The 17,665-nt window shown below is 44.6% G+C and overlaps 1 protein-coding gene across 5 annotated transcripts in view; it reads left to right on the top strand.

Annotated features, from left to right (window-relative positions):
* ARHGAP22 (Rho GTPase activating protein 22) overlaps positions 1-17,665 on the top strand; it is a 221,858-nt gene that overhangs the window by 83,475 nt on the left and 120,718 nt on the right. For 2 of the 5 annotated variants that reach the window (XM_033208776.1, XM_033208777.1), the window contains one exon: positions 4,733-5,071. The exons of the other annotated variants lie outside the window; for them this stretch is intronic. In XM_033208776.1, the coding sequence (XP_033064667.1) occupies positions 4,733-4,744 (12 nt within the window). In that variant the 3' untranslated portion in view covers positions 4,745-5,071. Of the gene's footprint in view, positions 1-4,732; positions 5,072-17,665 lie in introns of those variants that run through there. 5 annotated transcript variants of the gene reach the window in all.

The raw sequence follows: 17,665 nt of genomic DNA, 5'->3' as shown, positions 1-17,665 counted from the left end.
TGCCACAGGCGTCCCCACGTATTCCTTATAGTGAGCCTTGGGGTGGCCCTGGGAGCCCTCACCCATCAACTAGCTCCATAAGGAACCTCTATCTCCTGAAATTTCTGAGCCAGACACTCCTCTCCCTCCCCTGCCATGTTTTCCAGACCTCCGCATCCTCTGGTGGAAGTAACTAATAAAACGGAGGCATGGACATCCACAGTCAACAGCCTGCACACAAGAGCAGCCCTCAAGCCCAATCCAAAATGGACCAGGGCATTTATTGTCAGGGAGCACATTGGATCATGAGAGGGGTCAGTGTCTCCCAGCAGATGCCAGCATTTGCCCCCAGAGCTCTTGTGGCCTTTCTGGTTCTGGCTGGCACTCACTCCCAATGCCTCTTGGGACATTAAAACTTCTCCCCATTTCCCCCAACAAAACCTGGCTTCTATGGCACCCCACTGCCCAGGTTCCCAATCTCAAGGCAAATGTCGGTCAATTTTGATTCATTCAGCTTATCAGTATGATCTCAAACTTGCACAGCTGCTGGCAAAATAGCCTCACAAATTTCTGTTTAATTGCATGAACTGCATATAATAGACTAATTCTCAATATCTGGTTCCTGGAAAAATATGCTCTGCTCACTGTTCTCAGTGACAGGGGGCCCAGGCGGTCAGCATGCTCCTGTAGGATGGGCTGCACCAGCAGATGTAACTGTCGGGAAGAGGGATATCCAGCCACACTTGATGCTGTGCAGAGCTCACAACACAGGAGGAGAATCACTCCCAGCCTACATTCCTTGTTCTCTCTCCTAAGCCCTATCTCTTCCCCTCTCCCCATGTTGCTGGCAGGAGGGTCAGCAGAGGACAGAGAGCATAGAGACAAGACAGTTCAAGACAGAGAAAGAGGAAGCAGCTTGTGCAAGCTCAGATGGAAAGATCAGGCAAAGGCATGTCACAGCAGAGCCTGAAAGTGAGCCCTTGTTCTTCCAGCTTTTCCCAGCACCTGTCCCTGAGGGTTTCCAGCAGACAGATCCCACAGTTTCACAAGTAAAGGCTTCCAGGTTTTTTAAACCTTAGTGATTTTAGCTTGTGCTTGGAATGTTGAGTCATGAAAACTCCTGCCACATTCTTTGTTGATCAGCCTGGTCTATTTCCACTGTTGGGAACTCACTTTAAGTCTAGTTATCTTGGTCCTTTATTTGTTGTGGGTTTCTTGGCTTTGAATAGAAATGGAACAGAATAGACATGGAAAGTATAACTCCCAAAACCTAAGACCAAAAAAAAAAGTAAAAAATTAAATGTGATCAATTGAGCAAATGGGACAAAATGGGGAAAAGGAAAAAAAAAAAAAAAGAAAGAAAGACAAGTAAAAAACAAATAAGAGAGCAAAAGAAGGTACAAACATTTTGTTTCTCATAATAAATGTGAATAGGTTAGATTCATCTATCCCTTAAAATAGAAAGTGTGAACTGGGTCTAATAAAGAGAGAGGAATAAACAAAAAGATTAAAAAGCAAAAGAACAACAACAAAAAAAAGGTAAGAAAGTAAATGTGAGCAAAAAGAAAGCACATTTAGTAACATCAAATAAAGTAGAATTCAAGATGCTAAGAAAAAAGGGGAACAGAGAAAGATCGTTCCTCATATAGATAACCTACTGAGAAAAGAGAGCAGCTGTGAACTTTACTGCTCCTAATGACGCAGCTTTGAGGAAGACATAAACAAAGAACACTGATTGTTTTCCCTTTAAAAAAAAAAAAACTTTTTCAAAAAAATGAAATCAGAGACCCATTCACTGTCAATAATGCTAAAGCAAAAAAGACAAGTTAGTAACAAAATGACATTGAGGAGAGTGTGCAGGCATGAGAGAGCAAGGATCAAACACACACACACACACACACACACACACACACACACACACTGCGTAATACCTCTGCAGTTAATGAGAAAACCAAAACTCAAATTCAAACTTCCAGTTAAGGGTGACATTTAAAAGTCACATTTGGCTCCTCTGCATCACAAGACTTCAAGATACAGCACTTAAAGGGATGTTTTTAAAGGCACGAGCACAAGTAGATGGAAAGAACATGAGGGGAGACAGCGTTCTGGATGCAGGAAAACAGATGAGGGAGAGGCTGCTGATCTATTTAGCTGATCCAAGACAGCTAAATCCCAAGCCAGCACAAAGGAGAGCACAGAAGCTGTCTGGTTTGCAAAACAAAACTCCTCAAAGACTTGGGGCTTGATAGGACTAGATATCTCTGGAAATTAGGGCAAAAAAGGAGCTTAGGACAGGAGCACTGGGTGAAGGTTAACTTAGAAAAAAGCAGTTAGGGCCGGGCGCAGTGGCTCATGCCTCTAATCCCAGCACTTTGGGAGGCCAAGGCAGGCAGATCACTTGAGGTCAGGAGTTTGAGACCAGCCTGACCAACATGGTGAAACCCCGTTTCTACTAAAAACACAAAAATTAGCTGGGCGTGCTGGCACATGCCTGTAATCATAGCTACTCAGGAGGCTGAGGCAGGAGAATTGCTTGAACCTGGGAGGTGGAGGTTGACACGAGATTGCGCCACTGCACTTCAGTCTGGGCAATAGAGCAAGACTCCATCTCCAAAAAGAAATACCAAAAAAAAGCAGTTATATCTCAAATTTTCTGAACAATCCAGTGCCAAGAGGTGCCTGCCTGCCCCCACTCAGCTATAAGACTGGAGTTGTATTCTCTGAGCATAAGAGGGAGTCCTTCAGACTGGGGACTCTGGCCCTGTTCTTGGTGGAGTATCTTAGAGAACAGGAAGGTTGGTGAACATCAATGTACAGACCAGTTGCTTAGCCCCCAGTCTCCATCCACATTTGGTTCCCAAGCCCCAGCAGTCAGTAGTAGCATCCAGGAAGGAAACTGATGAGTTTTCTCTAGTAACTTTCTCCAGAGGTTCTCCAGTAAAATGGCTGAGGTGGACCTCCCTGTGTATGCCCTCCCTGTCCTCAGACACCACACAGTCAGCTCCATTGAGAACCATTCCCAAGTGGGAGTGATAGGCCTGGTGCAGCAGACATTCGAGGAAAGACTGTCATTTGAGGAACCGAGACAAAAACAGGAAGAAAACAAAAAGCAAGTTGCAGGCAGCAGATAGTGTGCAGGGGGAGGAAAATTGTTATACAAAACTACTGTAATATCCTCAGAGAGAATCTATAAATACGGAAGAGTCAGAGGTGGAACCCATCCCCAGAAGTCAGAAATAAGATATCATGAATAAAAAACTCCAAAGAAGGGTTGATGAAAACTTGACACTCCTAGGAAGAAGAGGACAGTAAGAGAGACAACCCAATGTCTGAACAGAAGGAGTTTTAGAAAGAGAGAAGAGAGAAATGAAGGGAAAGGAGTCTTTAGAGAAATGCTTGAAATAAATTCCCCAGGATGGGAGTATAAACCCTAAATACTAACTGAGATAACCAAAATTACTGTGAAGGTTTGGGAAGGCGTGTGGTCGGGTGGCGGTGGGTGCGGGGGTGTTGTGGGTGGAGAAGGGGCAGAAAACAAAGTCTCACCACACATGCTAGGAAATCCATAGACAATGACTAAAATGTAAAATCAAAAAGGAGTAGCATAAGCATACTAATTAGAAATAAATGTCTTAAAAAATGATAAGAAACCTCATCTGAGAGCATAGAACATGGTGACAGATTCAGGCAATGGCAGAGGAAGAATTTGCTGCCTCATGATAAGCCGTGTAGAATTCTTGACTCTTCAAACTATGTGCAAGTATAACTTTCATTGTAAAAAAAAGTGAAATAAGAGGGAAATAATTTATTTTTGAGATTTTGAGAATATGAATAAGACAAATCAGAGCCACGGGGCAGGGATGTAGGGCAGGGGAGTGAGCTGGTGACAAGGTCAGCTTGCATTTTTTTGTGTTATTGTAATTTCTCACGTTGAGATTATCTTCATGTAAGTCCATATTTTAAAGTATTTTAAAATTTTAAACAAGAAAGGAAAAACTAAAACCAAAAAAGGAAATAAATGCAGCAGGGTCACAGCCCTAGAGGGTTCTTTGGATGACCAGGAGGAGAAGGGGGAGGCCAGATCAAGGGCTTCCTCTTCTAGAAAGGGCCACTGAGCCCCACACTGGCCTCTGAAGAGGCCCTGGCATATTGGAGGTTCTTGGAAGATGTGTTCAGAATGAACCTAGGGATGGGGTGGAAGGTTCATGGATGCTGTGTGTCTGGCAGCCCACACCCAGTGGGGAGCCCATAGTCTCTGAAGCGTACGGCATAGGATGCTCATCCTACAGGTGGGAATACAAAACGCAGATGTGGGACCAGAGGACACCTGTAGAGGGGCTTCACTGCCACACCCAGGATCTAGGTCCTCACTCCATAGGCTACGATAGGGGTCGATGAAGGTTGTGGGTTGCTAAGACTTGGCCATCAGAGCCCCAAGAGGAGAGTCATCCTGCAGCAGCACAGATAGGGGCTGGCCAGGACCAGGCTGGAAGCAGAAAGGCCACTTAGATGGGGCTCGTGTTCTAATATCAGCTGAGGCGAAGAAAATCCTCACCATGCTGCAACAAGGGCTGGGGGCCTTGGAAGAAGCAGGGGAGGGAGCATGGCAGGTGGAGTTTGGAATCCACACTTCCCCCGGCCACCCACCTGCCATGGTTGATGCAACGTTATATTCTAGAAGAGGCAATTTAAAAATCACTTTGAGAGTAGGCTAGGTTTCTGTTGTATGCTGGGTTTTTTTTTTTTTTTCCAGGAGAATAATTGAGGGAAGCTCAGCAATAAGGAGCCATAGGAGATTAATTTAAAGTTTGATGTAATTGAGTAAAAGCTTGGGACTAGGGGAGAGGAAGACAAGATGGATGGCAAAGTACATGCACTTCTAGGAGTGGAACATTAATATTGGACAGTCAGAAACCAGAAAGCTTTAAGAAAGCTGAAACCTCAGGGGAAGAAAGAGAGGTCATCCTATCCCATAGCTTGAAGGTCACAGGAATATTTCAGCCTGCAGGAAATCTTCTAATTCCCCAGCCCATTGTTTAGCAAACTTACACGTCAAAAACAAAAACAAAAAACAAAATGTTGCTTTCATGAACTCTGTGTTAGTCCATTCTCCCATTGCTATAAAGAAATACCTGAGACTGTATGATTTTTTTTTAAGAGGTTTAATTGGCTGATAGTTCTGCAGGCTGTACAAGAAGCATGATGCTGACCTCTACTCCACTTCTGAGGAGACCTCAGGAAACTTACAATCATGGCAGAAGGCGAACAGGCAGTCATGTCACATGGCCAGAGCAGGAGCAAAAGAGAGAGCGGGGAGGTGCCACACACACTTTTAAACCACCAGATCTCATGAGAACTCACTCTCTATTTTGAGGACAGCCCTGAGAAGATGGTGCTAAACCACTAGAGAAACCGCTCCCATGATCCAATCACCTCCCGCCAGGCCCTACCTTCAACACTGGGGATTACAATTCAACATGAGATTTGGGTGGAGACACACAGCCAAACCGTATCAAGCTCCTTAGCTGAGTCTTTGAGCTGGAGTAGATGCCTGGGTTGTCTCCATTTCTCAAATGACAGAACTGAAGGGCTGACATCAGGCTAAGACTAACAGGTACTCACTCTCAGATAGCACCTGAAGGCTGACACAAGTTCAGTGAGACTGCTAGGACAACCCCTTGCTGTGCCATTAATGTCTGCCCACAAAACCTCACACCTTTGGCAGGGTCTATCTTCCATGGCCCTCATCTCAGCACCACCTGGGGGTGTGATGAAGATGCCATCAGGTGTCAGAGCTCATCTTGTGCTCACAGCTCACAGGACTGCCCCTGTGTCAGATGCCCTTCACTTCTAGACCTCATAACTTCCACCCAGCTCAAGTTGATTTAGCAAACCCTAACTGTGCATTCTTCATAAGTTGTAAATTGTTACTCAACCAGCCAAGAGGATGTCATTACTATTATTATATTACTGCTTTGATATTGTTCTTGTTATTTATAACACTTCCTCAATTTAATGTCTGTTCTCCATTCTAGATCATAAACCTCATTCAGGTAGGGTTTCAATCTGTCTTATTATTTCTCTTTTCCCATCACCTAGCAGTACTTGACACATCATTGGTACCCAGTAATATTGGATGCTTACATGAATAATTGAATGAATTAATGAATGAATGAATGAATGAAGAAAAATAAATGAAATGAATGAGTGCATAGTGTGACCCAGATTTGTATTAGATCCTCAATGAAAAAATACTTTATTGTTTTTGTAAAGTGCCTGAGGATTGGCAAAGAGCTTATTGACTGCCTTCCCTATTAGATTGTAAGCCCAAGGTCAGGTTTTTGTCTATCTTGTTTATTTCTGTGTCTCAGTATCCAGAACAATGCCTGACACATATAGAAGCTCAATAAACACTTGTTCAATAAACATTCACATAGCATCTCTACAAGGCCAGGCACAATCAATTTCCATTGTACTGGTGAAGAATGTAGGGCTCAAAAAGGTAGAATGAAAGCTTTTATACTATAATGGAAAAAACCATAATATGGCTGGGTGCGGTGGCTCACGCCTGTAATCCCAGCACTTTGGGAGGCCAAGTCAGGCAGATCACGAGGTCAAGAGATCGAGACCATCCTGGCTAACACGGTGAAACCCCATCTCTACTAAAAAATACAAAAAATTGGCCAAGTGTGGTGGTGGGTGCCTGTAGTCCCAGCTACTTGGGAGGCTGAGGCAGGAGAATGGTGTGAACCCGGGAGGCGGAGCTTGCAGTGAGCCGAGATCGTGCCACTGCACTCCAGCCTGGGCTACAGAGCCAAACTCCGTCTCAAAAAAAAAAAAAAAAAAACCCATAATATTTGGAACCAGAATACCTGGCTTCAAGTCCCATTTATACCACCTACTAGCTATAGATTTGGGAAGATCATTGAAGCCCTTTTATTCCTACTTTTGATGTGGTCCTTTGAGGCTGTGGTTTCACTAAGCATTGGACAAATGGAAGTTGCTGTGGTTGATAGTGTTGTCAATGCTGCCTAAATGCTCAGAGATAAGACTGTTATAATTCTTAGAATGGGTTCTGAAATGAAAGACCTTCAAGAAGCATGCAAAGGCATCTAATATGAAACATAAAAAGGAAGTTGCAGATCTAGAAAACAATGATTGCCTGAGCATGCAGGGCTCCCTGAGACCAGCCCCTCAGAGAGTCCCTCAGTCCCTTTCTTGATTAGGAGTCCAGACTAGTGGGTGGTAGGTCTGCCACGAATACCTGGTGTCTAAATTTTAGCATGTCGTATTACAGGATCTTGCATGATAGAGAAAAATGGCAGATTTCTGGTGAGTAACCAGGATAGTTCTAGCTGGTAACTAGAAAAGATATTTCACTCTCTGAGCCTCAGTTTCCTCCTTGTAAGTTGAGAATAACCACACCTACCTTATAGGACTATGATAAGAGTTAGCTCAACCATTCAGGAAATACCCTAGTGGTGGCCTTCTGCCCTGGGTGGAACTTTACCCAGTGAAGGTTTAGCAAATCATTCAACACAATCAAACAGTGAAGTCTAGGGGCAGGCAACATGGCTCCAACCTCGCCTCTGCCTTACTTCATGAGTTTGATCAACAGTTTGAATCTAAATAAAAGTTAATTTTTATATATCTGATGAACCAGCTTTGTTCTAAGTGTTTTGCATGTATTAACTTGCTTTAATTCTCACAGCAACCCTGCAAGACACATGGTAGAGAATCCCAAAGATTGCTGCCACTCATTCCTGCCCCTTCTCCCAACAAGCAGAGTCTATTTCCCTTCCCCTTGAATCTGAGCTGTCTTTGTGACTATTTGACAAACAGAATAAGACAGAAGTGATGCTGTGCCATTTCCAGGTTTGGTCTCTGTTAACTTAAAAATCACACAATTTATGAATTTGGAAAGGAGATCTTATTTTTCATAAAGGGTTGCAAACTGCAGGCTGACCATCTGCAGGCTAGGAAGCATAGCCTCTGGTAGACCCCGAAAGGCAGGCACTTTGAGGAATAGATGGTAAGGCAGGAATTTATGCTGAACAGATTAGCTAAGTAGGGTTACAGGAGGAGCTATGAATATTCACAAAGAGAGTCCTGATGCATGCCTACTGAACACCCATATTACATGTGACCCATATTCACTCTGGAGCAGAGGTTTAACATTTAAATGCATTGCAGGTAGGCCCTATACAGCAATAGGTGAAGCAGGGACATGAAGGCACTCCGTGTGCAGCCTCCTGTTAACTGGTCAGAGCCAGCCCATGGTTGGTGGTCTTTTATCAAGAGAAAATTACTGACATCCATCTCTCATCCAATCAAAGCTGCAATTGCAACTTGTGGACCAGGGGTTGGGGATCAGTTAGTCAAGGTCTAATGGTGAACTACAATTGTTTTAGCACTTGTTTCTTGGGGCCAGTGCCTGTTGAACTGCTAGAGAAAAAGAAAACCTGTGACACTTAGAACATCATTTATTCTTTAAGTGTAGGGGTATGTGACTTACCTTTTGGTTGGAATGGCCTTGGGTCTTATTTATAACTTGATATCTTATTGCCATAGATTCAGTCATATGATCACTACTGTAACATTACTGCTGGTCAGATATTGTGTCTAAACTGAAGAAGGATGTAGCAAGGCATGTTTGACCTCCTATCATGGCCAGGAACTCAGTTTTTAAGGTTTCTCTAGGTTCCCCTTGGCCAAGAGTGTATTTATTCGGTCAGATGGGGGCCTTAGGATTTAATTCTAGTTCTCATCCCTAAGAAGCCAAGCAAGTTTCTGCTTTGCTCTGAAAAGCCGCCACCATGCTGTAAGAATGCTTGAATGGACCACAGAATGATGAGGAAGCATGGACAAGAGAAAAACCACACGGCTTAGATGAATTAGTGAGGCCTTCCTTCCTGGACTTTCTAACCCAGCTCGGCTGCCAAATGCAACTGTGTCAGTGACTCTGGACCATGCTATATGGAGCAGAAGAACCACCCACTGATCCCTTTCACGGTATCATGACAAATAATGGATCAATGTTTTGTAGGCAATAAGTTTTGGAGTTTTCTTACACAGCAGCAGATTATTGAAATAATTTAGGAATGAGTACCATCACCACTGTCCCAATAAGGAAACTGAGGCACAAAGAGGTTAGGCAACTTTCTTTTTTTTTTTTTCTTGAGACGGAGTCTCGCTCTGTCGCCCAGGCTGGAGTGCAGTGGCTCACTCGGCTCACTGCAAGCTCCGCCTCCCGGGTTCATACCATTCTCCTGCCTCAGCCTCCTGAGGAGCTGGGACTACAGGCGCCAGCCAACATGCTCGACTAATTTTTTTTTTTTTTTTTTGTATTTTTTGGTAGAGATGGGATTTCACTGTGTTAGCCAGGATGGTCTTGATCTCCTAACCTCATGATCCGCCTGCATCGGCCTCCCAAAGTGCTGGGATTACAGGCGTGAGCCACTGCGCCCAGCAGGCGACTTTGATACATAGGAATTAGAACAAGGGAGGGGAAGCCCCACCGAGCTTTTCCATGGTCAGACCAGGTCACTTCTGGAGAGTGATGGTCCCCTCAAGTCACTATATTTCCAAAAACAGGGTAGCAAGGATGTAGGGGAGTCCAAACTCCTGTCCATAGGAGGAATAACTGAATAAGTCATCTGGAGAAAAGAAATCTTGCCAAGGGGCAGTATATAAAGCTCTGAATCCTCATATGAACAAGACCAGAAGACAAATGGACAGACTCCCCTATTTGTCTTCTACACTCCATTCCACACTTCATTCTGGAGTGGTCTACTGGGTGGTAGCAGGCTCCAGTCCCTGGTTCTGGACAAGTAGAAGCCAAACTATCACTAGGCTAAGTGGCTTGGAGAAGAGCTGACCCCTGGGTAGCAAGTTGGCCAGAGATGATCTCCAAGAGCCCTCTCAACTCCAAAATTCAAAGTTCATCCGAGACCTTATAAGGCAAAGAGGAATGGAGGAACAAGAACTACATTCAGCCAAACCCTAGCAGTTTTCAGAAGTTCCACCCTAGATGAGTCAAAAATGAGGCCAAAGAAGCAGGCATGCTCTGGGGGTCTGGCCCGAGCAGGGCAGTTTCCCAGAAGTCCCACTGTGGGCGCTGCTGGCAGTCCTCAGTGGCCATTTTGTGCACAGCGTTTGGAACCCTGACTCCACTGTTGAGCCAGGTCAAGGTCTCTGGGGAGACACAGTTGGTGGTAAGAGAGCTGACAGATGCAGACCTTGATGCCAGAGGCCCTTGAAGATAGGGTCACTCATGGATCTCATTGCTCTTGGTGAATTTGCCCCGATCTTCTGAGAAGCCCTGAAGAGTCTGACTTCACTCTCTCCTCCCTACTTCCTACCTCCTCTGTCCGCAAAAGAACAAGCAACTAATTACCTCCCAAGCTGCTCCCGTAGATCTTGCCACAGCAAATTTCAGTCTATCTATCTGCTCTCAGAAAAAACAAACCTGGGCATAAAAGACAGGCTCTGATGCATCCCACAGCCCCTGTCTGCCCCAGGATAAGCCAGCGATTATTGAAAAGTGTCTTCCGCAGCACGTTAGAGAGCACCTTGAGTTAATTAGGAACTGAGCTTTCCACTCCCATTAGTGCTGCAGAAGAAAAATTAAACAACAAATATTTTCTTTTTTAAAATGTCCTGGGGGACAATTTGAAATGCTTCTTCTGTGAAGAATTACTCATTGGAGTCATAAAAAGAGAGAGGGGTATTATTTATTTAGGTTCAACTATGAGACTTTGTGGCTTTTTTAAAGGGATGCTATATTTTTGTAGCTATTTTAGAACTGTAATTCCCCACTATTAAACATGTCAAAATGAAAATTCTATTCAAGTCATTTTAAATCAAATATAAATTTATTTACTAAATTGAAATTGGCAGTAGCAGCTGTGTCTTAAACAAATTTCAAACAATATTTAGTTAAAACCATTTTTTCTGCATGTCAAAGAAAAGCACAAGATTTAAGTAATCATACAAAAATACGTTTTAAGGTTTATTTTATACCATCTTGCAGGGTTCTGAGAGCAGGCCCCTGAAATGACAGCATCAGCAATATCTGGGGACTAATGTATGGATAGTGAAATTCTGCCACTGTTCTAGGAAAAGGAAATCAAGTTAGAAGAAGCCTGATGACACCTCAAGACCAAATAAATCACAAGTGACAGTGTCTTGGTTGCCCCCGAATTGTTTTGCACCCAGAGCTGTATGGCCTACAAGACGAATCTTCACCTTCTGAAAATGACTTTTGTGTTTCCTCTAGTGTTGCCAGTAGTAATGAGCTTCTCTCAGGGTCTGCTAATTTAAGTCAGCACAGATATTAGTATACAGCACTTAAAGGTCTCCCACTTATAATAGAGCAATCCTTTGGCTTTCATTGCAACCCAGTTAATTTACAGTAATAGGTAGAAAACTGATAGTTAAATTACGAGTTTTATCAATTGCAAGGCAGAAAAATGAATCAAGTAACATTGAAGCAGCATGGGAAACATATTTTATTCATTGTTCAGAAGAGCATAACTTAGGTTTCATTGTGTTTGGAGCATTCTAGCTCCTTAATGCATTGGTGGAATACTGAGTTCCAGCTGATCAGAATAATGGAGGTGGTTTGGAAGGGCTGCCGAGGACGATGGGTACATTTCACAAATGGACTGTGGCCTTTGCTAAAGACTGGAATGAGGTGTGCCTTCCTCAGCAAAATGCAGCCAGTGCTCCTTGACAGTAGTTGGCTCAGCAGATCAGTCTGGCACAGCCAAGGCAGGTCAATGCAAAAGTGTCTATACCATGTTACTCAGACTAACCTGTGCTCAACTAAGCAGCATGGCAGCCTCTCTCACAGAGACACCATATACCCCAGAGTATGGCACTAGTTTCAGGGCCCCCCAGAAATAAGACAGAATCAAACCATTTTCAGCCAAAGGAGGGCCCCACCCACTCCAAGGAGGGGCCTTGGCCCCAGCATCAACATGTCCCAAAGGTGTATTTTGAGCAGAAACAAATCTTCCAAGAGTATGCTCTTAGGCTCAGGACAACACTTGGGACAGCACCAGTGCTCCCAGTCTGAGCAGCTGGGTCTGTTCATCATGGACAGAAAAAAGGAAACACTGTGTAACCCTGGAAAACATGGCAGGGACCATGGCATGGAAGAGCAGGCCAGTGGTTCAGTGCTGCCAACCCAGGCAGTGGAGAGGCCCTGTGTCCCCATGGGCTCCTCCTGGTCGGGGCAGGGGCCAGGCAGCACCTACCAAGAGCTCCCAATTCTGGAGGAACAGGAGAGGCTGTTTCAGACCCAGCCGGCAGGCTCTAAAGAGCAGGTGGGAGGGTGAGCATCACAGTGGTGCAGCAGTCAACACCCGTATCCACCTGAGTCCCAGATCAGAGAAAATACTAAAAAGTGGGTGGTCACTCCCTTCTGGAGAGGCTGAGAGCACGTGCCCTCTGAGGGCTGGTTCTCCGTGAACACACCTGCCTCGACTTCAGTGTCTGATGCAGCCACCAAACGCCATGGGCAGCCAGAGGGATTCAGCTCATCTGAGTTTCCCCCTCAGCCCCTCCATATGGAACACCAGGTATTTCAGGGGGCAAAGAGGCCTACCTTATGGTCCAGCAACCAAGGAGGAAACAGGGTCATTTGCACACTCCCGGGATCTCATGATGCCCAGGGCTTGGGGTCCACAACCCCTCTTGGATAGTGATCTAGATCAGTCTTTTCTGGGCTCTCTCCAATGCTCCAGTCCAAAAGGTCAGGCAGGAAGCAAGTATTACACGGCCATCACAGCTTGAGCCAGAACCTAGACTTGCCATGCTCAGTGCTTCTAACCATCAGAGTAAGACAGCTCCCATCAGCCCAAGGCCCCCAGAGTAAAAGTAGATGAGCCTGACCTCTCCTTTCTTTTTCCTTCCCAACATCCAATCCAAGGAGCAAGGAAATCATCATTGTTAGTTAAATTGATTTACCAGCATGGAAATATGTTTAATTAGTGCTATGATTTTATAACTTCTTTGTTCATGTGGCCAGGTGATCAGCTCAGGACAAAATTCTCTAACACTTATTTTCTCAAAATAACATCTAATTAGTAAAATGAACAATGTTAAATGTCCTTGAGATCCCAGCAGCTAAACACAATAAAAGTTTACCTCTTGCTGCAGTAATGTCCCTGGTGGGGCCAGATGTTGGCCTCGTCTGTCTCTGTGGTCACCAAGGTTGACTTAGCAGGAGAGGTAGGAGAGAGGACTGGAGGTCACTGGCAGTTTTTAAAGGACGAGGCCTGGAAACAGATGCTGTCCCTCCTGCCCAATCCCACTGGCCAGAACCCCATCACATGCCCCCAACCTAAGCACAAAGGACACTCAGAGAGCAGCCTGTGGAGATGTGGTGACACTAACGGTCTGTCCCAAATGTGTTGTAAAATCACGTGCACCTTGGCCTCTCCTCCCTTCTCCCAGGGCAAGCTAAACACTAGAGGATTCAGGAGCTCCCTTGGGAAAGCATTCTGTTCACTGGTCACTTCCACATTAATCCTGCTGCATCCCTGTGGCACTACTCAGCACCCAGCCCCGGGCTGCCACCAAGGCCAGGACACTAGTACTAGTGACTCTTCCCAATGTGGCATGGCATCTCATTCCCACGAGCATGGTCTCAGGCATTAGAATGTTCACATGAATGACAGGACTGAGAGAGGCTGAGCCCAAGGCCACTGGGTGAGTGCAGCCTCAACTGCAGGGTCTTCTGCAGGGCTCAGGAATCCAGTGAGATGAGGCTACCTGAAGGGGTAGACCCCAGGAGTGACTCAGGGCAAGTCAGGGGCACGCTGTTTGGCACGGAGTCTAGTGCAAGGTCCTGGCTTACCATGGAACTAACCACAGAGCAACCAGGAATTTTCAAAGAGGACCCACTCACCTTGAAAAGGGCACTCCCTGGGGTTTGGAAGAGGCTGTGAACTTTGAGACCTGAAGGTTCTTGAGGGCTCCACCAGGGTTTCCAGCTTAGGCTGCAAGTCTATCCCAGGTCTCAGGCCCCAGGCCCTGGGCTCATTCATGGCTCCTAGCTGGACTTCCACAGGCTCAGGGCCTGGGCTGTGCAGACCCGGGAGTAAGGGCTTTAGGGGCTGTGGCCAGTTGGAAAGGATCGGTAAGGTGCAGGGAGCCAGTGTTCTGACTTCAAAGCCCCTGCTCTCTGCATAACATGGTGCTGACCTCAACATACTGTCCCTGTGGCACACCGCATGTGCTGAAGAGGACCACAGATAGCCTCAGGACACAGTGAAGAAGCAGGGCGCTCCCAGGGCCGATCTGCTGACTGCAGACCTGTGGATCATAACAAGAGCATTTGAAGTTCACGCATTCAACAGGTGGCAGCGTCACTGTGGAATCTGTTGGAAGAAGCTTCAAGACAAAGTCATCAGCAAGGAAAGAAGCTGGACAAATGATGTACCTCAACTCCTTAGGGAGGGAACGTTCCTCTATCAAGAACTCATTTGTCTCCAATTTTTACAATCCTTTTTAAATCTGTATTCTGGACAGTCATGGGGCGTGGCTACAGGCTTGTGTGATAAGGAAGCAGGGAGGATGCTTCCCTCCTTGGCACTGAACTTCATTCTGATCTGTATTATTTATGTACAACTCAGAGAGGTTCAGTTCCTTGGGTGTCAGGTGGATAAAGGTTTTTCAGATTGATCTGAGGCCCCAATCAGAGTTAGCAGAGATAAGGAACCCTGAGCGATTGCTTTCTAAAACATGCCTGCAGTTTTCCAAGATGCTGCCTGTGGAGGATTTTATCAGGAGACTCAGTAAGAAGCACTGCAGAAGTTGTTTCTTCAGGCAGTCTCCTAGACAAGGTGAAAAATGAAGACTTCCCAGAGAGCCAGTGTTTGATCAGGTTGAAAAGAGCTGAATTCAGACTGCAAAGACCTCAAACTATCGCAAACTCCAAAGGTAGGCCAATAGGAGGATTGCAGACATCCGCGACCTGCAGGAGGTCCCCGTGGACTGTCATCACACATTAGGAAGCAGGGCCCTGCCTTCACCATGCTGGGACTCCTGAAGTCTGTTTCACACCTTATTTCATGGCACAAGCAATGGTACTATTAGGGGAGGGGAGATTGTTTCTACAAACAGACCAAACAGATGATACAGTGAACAAAATGAGTTTTGAAGTCATAATTATGATAATAATTCATATTTGTATAGGCCCTTAGTGCATATACAGCACTATCTCAGATGGCCCAGTGACAAATCTGGGACAAATATTTTCATTTTTACAGATAAAGAAACCAGGCCTCAGCCTGGTGGAACAGGCTGGAACACACCTGTGTTCTACCTAAGCCGCAAAGTCATAGTAATTACAAACCCTACAATAATTCTAAGATTGCTATCTATTCCCACTCCTATAAAATGTTCATGCACAGAGTCTACTCCTTGGCCCTATAATAATGCATGATCACAGCAACAGCACTTACTCTCACTGGGCAGTAAACCTGGGGAAATCCTCAAAACACCTCCACATTGCAGAGATGGAAATGGAGGTTCACCCGGGTTGTATAGGTGTTGGTGGTGGAGGATCTGTCTGACCCTGACCCCCAGTCATGAGCTCACACAAAACCTCTGCAGCACTGCCCTTTATTAGGATGCTGCCATCCTGGGTACCTGCTATAGCCCAGCTCCATTCCACACCCTCTGCTCACTTGATCCCGTTTAATTCTCAGAGATCTGTGAGGGAGATGCCACTACACCATTTAACAGAGAGAGAAACTGAGGCTAAACTTGTCCTGAAGTTTACTATCACTAAGCAGTGGTGTCAGGATTGAAACTAAATCTGTCTGATGCTAAAACCTGCGAGGTTTCCATGACGGTCTTACAGGATCTCAGATTTATTACGTAATGGGTGCTTATCTTTTTACGATTTGGGTGAGGTCTGGGTATGAGACATCTGACTAGAGACATATGAGTAGAAATCATTGTTGTTGTTGCTTTGTTAATCTCATTTATTCCTCTGGACCTAGCTGAGGCTTCTAGACCATCCGGTGTTCTGGCAGCTGTTCCCAAGATGGATCGTTCTTTGCAAAATGAGCTATGGCAGTCTCCTGATGTGGGCAGGGGCTCTCTGCAGGCAGGGATGTGTGCAGACCCTGATCAGAGGACCTGGAAAGTGCTTGCCACTTTATTTCAGTCTGAGGAAACTTGAGGGGACTGTCACCCTAAATCCTTGCAGAAGAGAGAGGGAAAATCACTCTTTGTTTCCTGAAAATGATGGATGGGCATTCCGGGCTGCAGAAACACTGTGCAGGCTGGCCTGGCCCCGACACATGAGGTCGGAGAGTATAATGGTAGTCAGATGGCAGCAGCCCGTGAGTCAGGCATGGGCAGTGCTACATGAATTAGCTGACCACGTTCCTTTCCAACTTTAACATTATTTAAATTTTATATTGATGCAAACATCACAGGGCAAAACATGAAAGCTCCTTCACCATTCCCACCACTCCCTCCCAGAGTATAAGTTTTCTGTACTATTTCTATACGTTAACATGTAACTTGTGGGCTCTGGGGAGAGGACAGTAACAGACATCAGGATGGAATTGTATTAAAATTATTGTTCTGGTGTTCTTATTTCTTAGCAACTCATCTTAGAAACCTTTTGTATGTACCTCATTCTGGTATGGCCTTACCAGAAATGATTTAACCACCTCTCTATTGACAGAGGAACAAGTTGTTTCTCATTTTGTATAGTAAAAAATGTAACATGGAGGATTGTTATGCATCCATTTTTGTGCATTTTTTTTTCCTTAGAACAAATTCTGAAAATTCAATACAAGGTTACAGGACATTTTATTTCAAAATTGTTTTAGACATGGTGAAATTGCTTTCAAAAAGTCTTTGTCAAATTATGTTTCATCAAAAGTGTATGAGAATGCCCATTTCTGTATGCTCTTCCCATTGCATGGTCATTAAGTACTGACTGTCCTTTTAAATGGAATCTTATGACATATTTATTGACCATTTGTATTTCTTCTATTAATTCCTTGTTAACACCCTTTACCCATTTTTCTATTGAGTTGTCTTTTATTTTAACAACATATTTTATTTATTTATATTGGATAACCCAATATGTCCAAAAATCAGCATTTCAACAAGTAATCAATATAAAATTATTAATGAAATAGTTTACATCTTTTATAGCAAATCTTTGGAATCCACTTATAGCATATCAGATTTACATTCCAAGTTTTTATCAAATATATGTGATCTGTATTTAGATCTTATCAAATTTACATTTGAGGTAGATTCATATACCCAACTTGTTTCAGATATGCTGTAGTATACTATAGTATAAGGTAGAATAATGGCTCTCCAAAAAATATGCCTGTCCCAATCTCTGGAACATGTGAATATGTTATGTTACATGACAAGCATTTATTTAAGGTTGCAGATAGAATTAAGGTTGCTAACCATCTGACCTTAAAGAAATTATCCTGGATTATCCAAGTGGTTCTAATATAATCACAAGGGTTCTTTATCGTGAAAAGGGAGGCAGATGAAGAGGTCAGAGTCAGAGCGATTTGCGGATGTGAGGCTGCTGGCTTTGAAGATGGTAGAAGGGTGCAGGAAGCCTTTAAAAGCTGGAAAAGTGAGAAACAGATCCTCCCCTAGAGCTCCAGAAGGAACAGTTGTGTCA

This window comes from Trachypithecus francoisi, unplaced genomic scaffold, assembly GCF_009764315.1.
Source record: "Trachypithecus francoisi isolate TF-2019V2 unplaced genomic scaffold, Tfra_2.0 Lachesis_group9, whole genome shotgun sequence".
Lineage (NCBI taxonomy): Eukaryota > Metazoa > Chordata > Mammalia > Primates > Cercopithecidae > Trachypithecus > Trachypithecus francoisi.
This window is presented reverse-complemented; position numbering and strand designations above follow the sequence as displayed.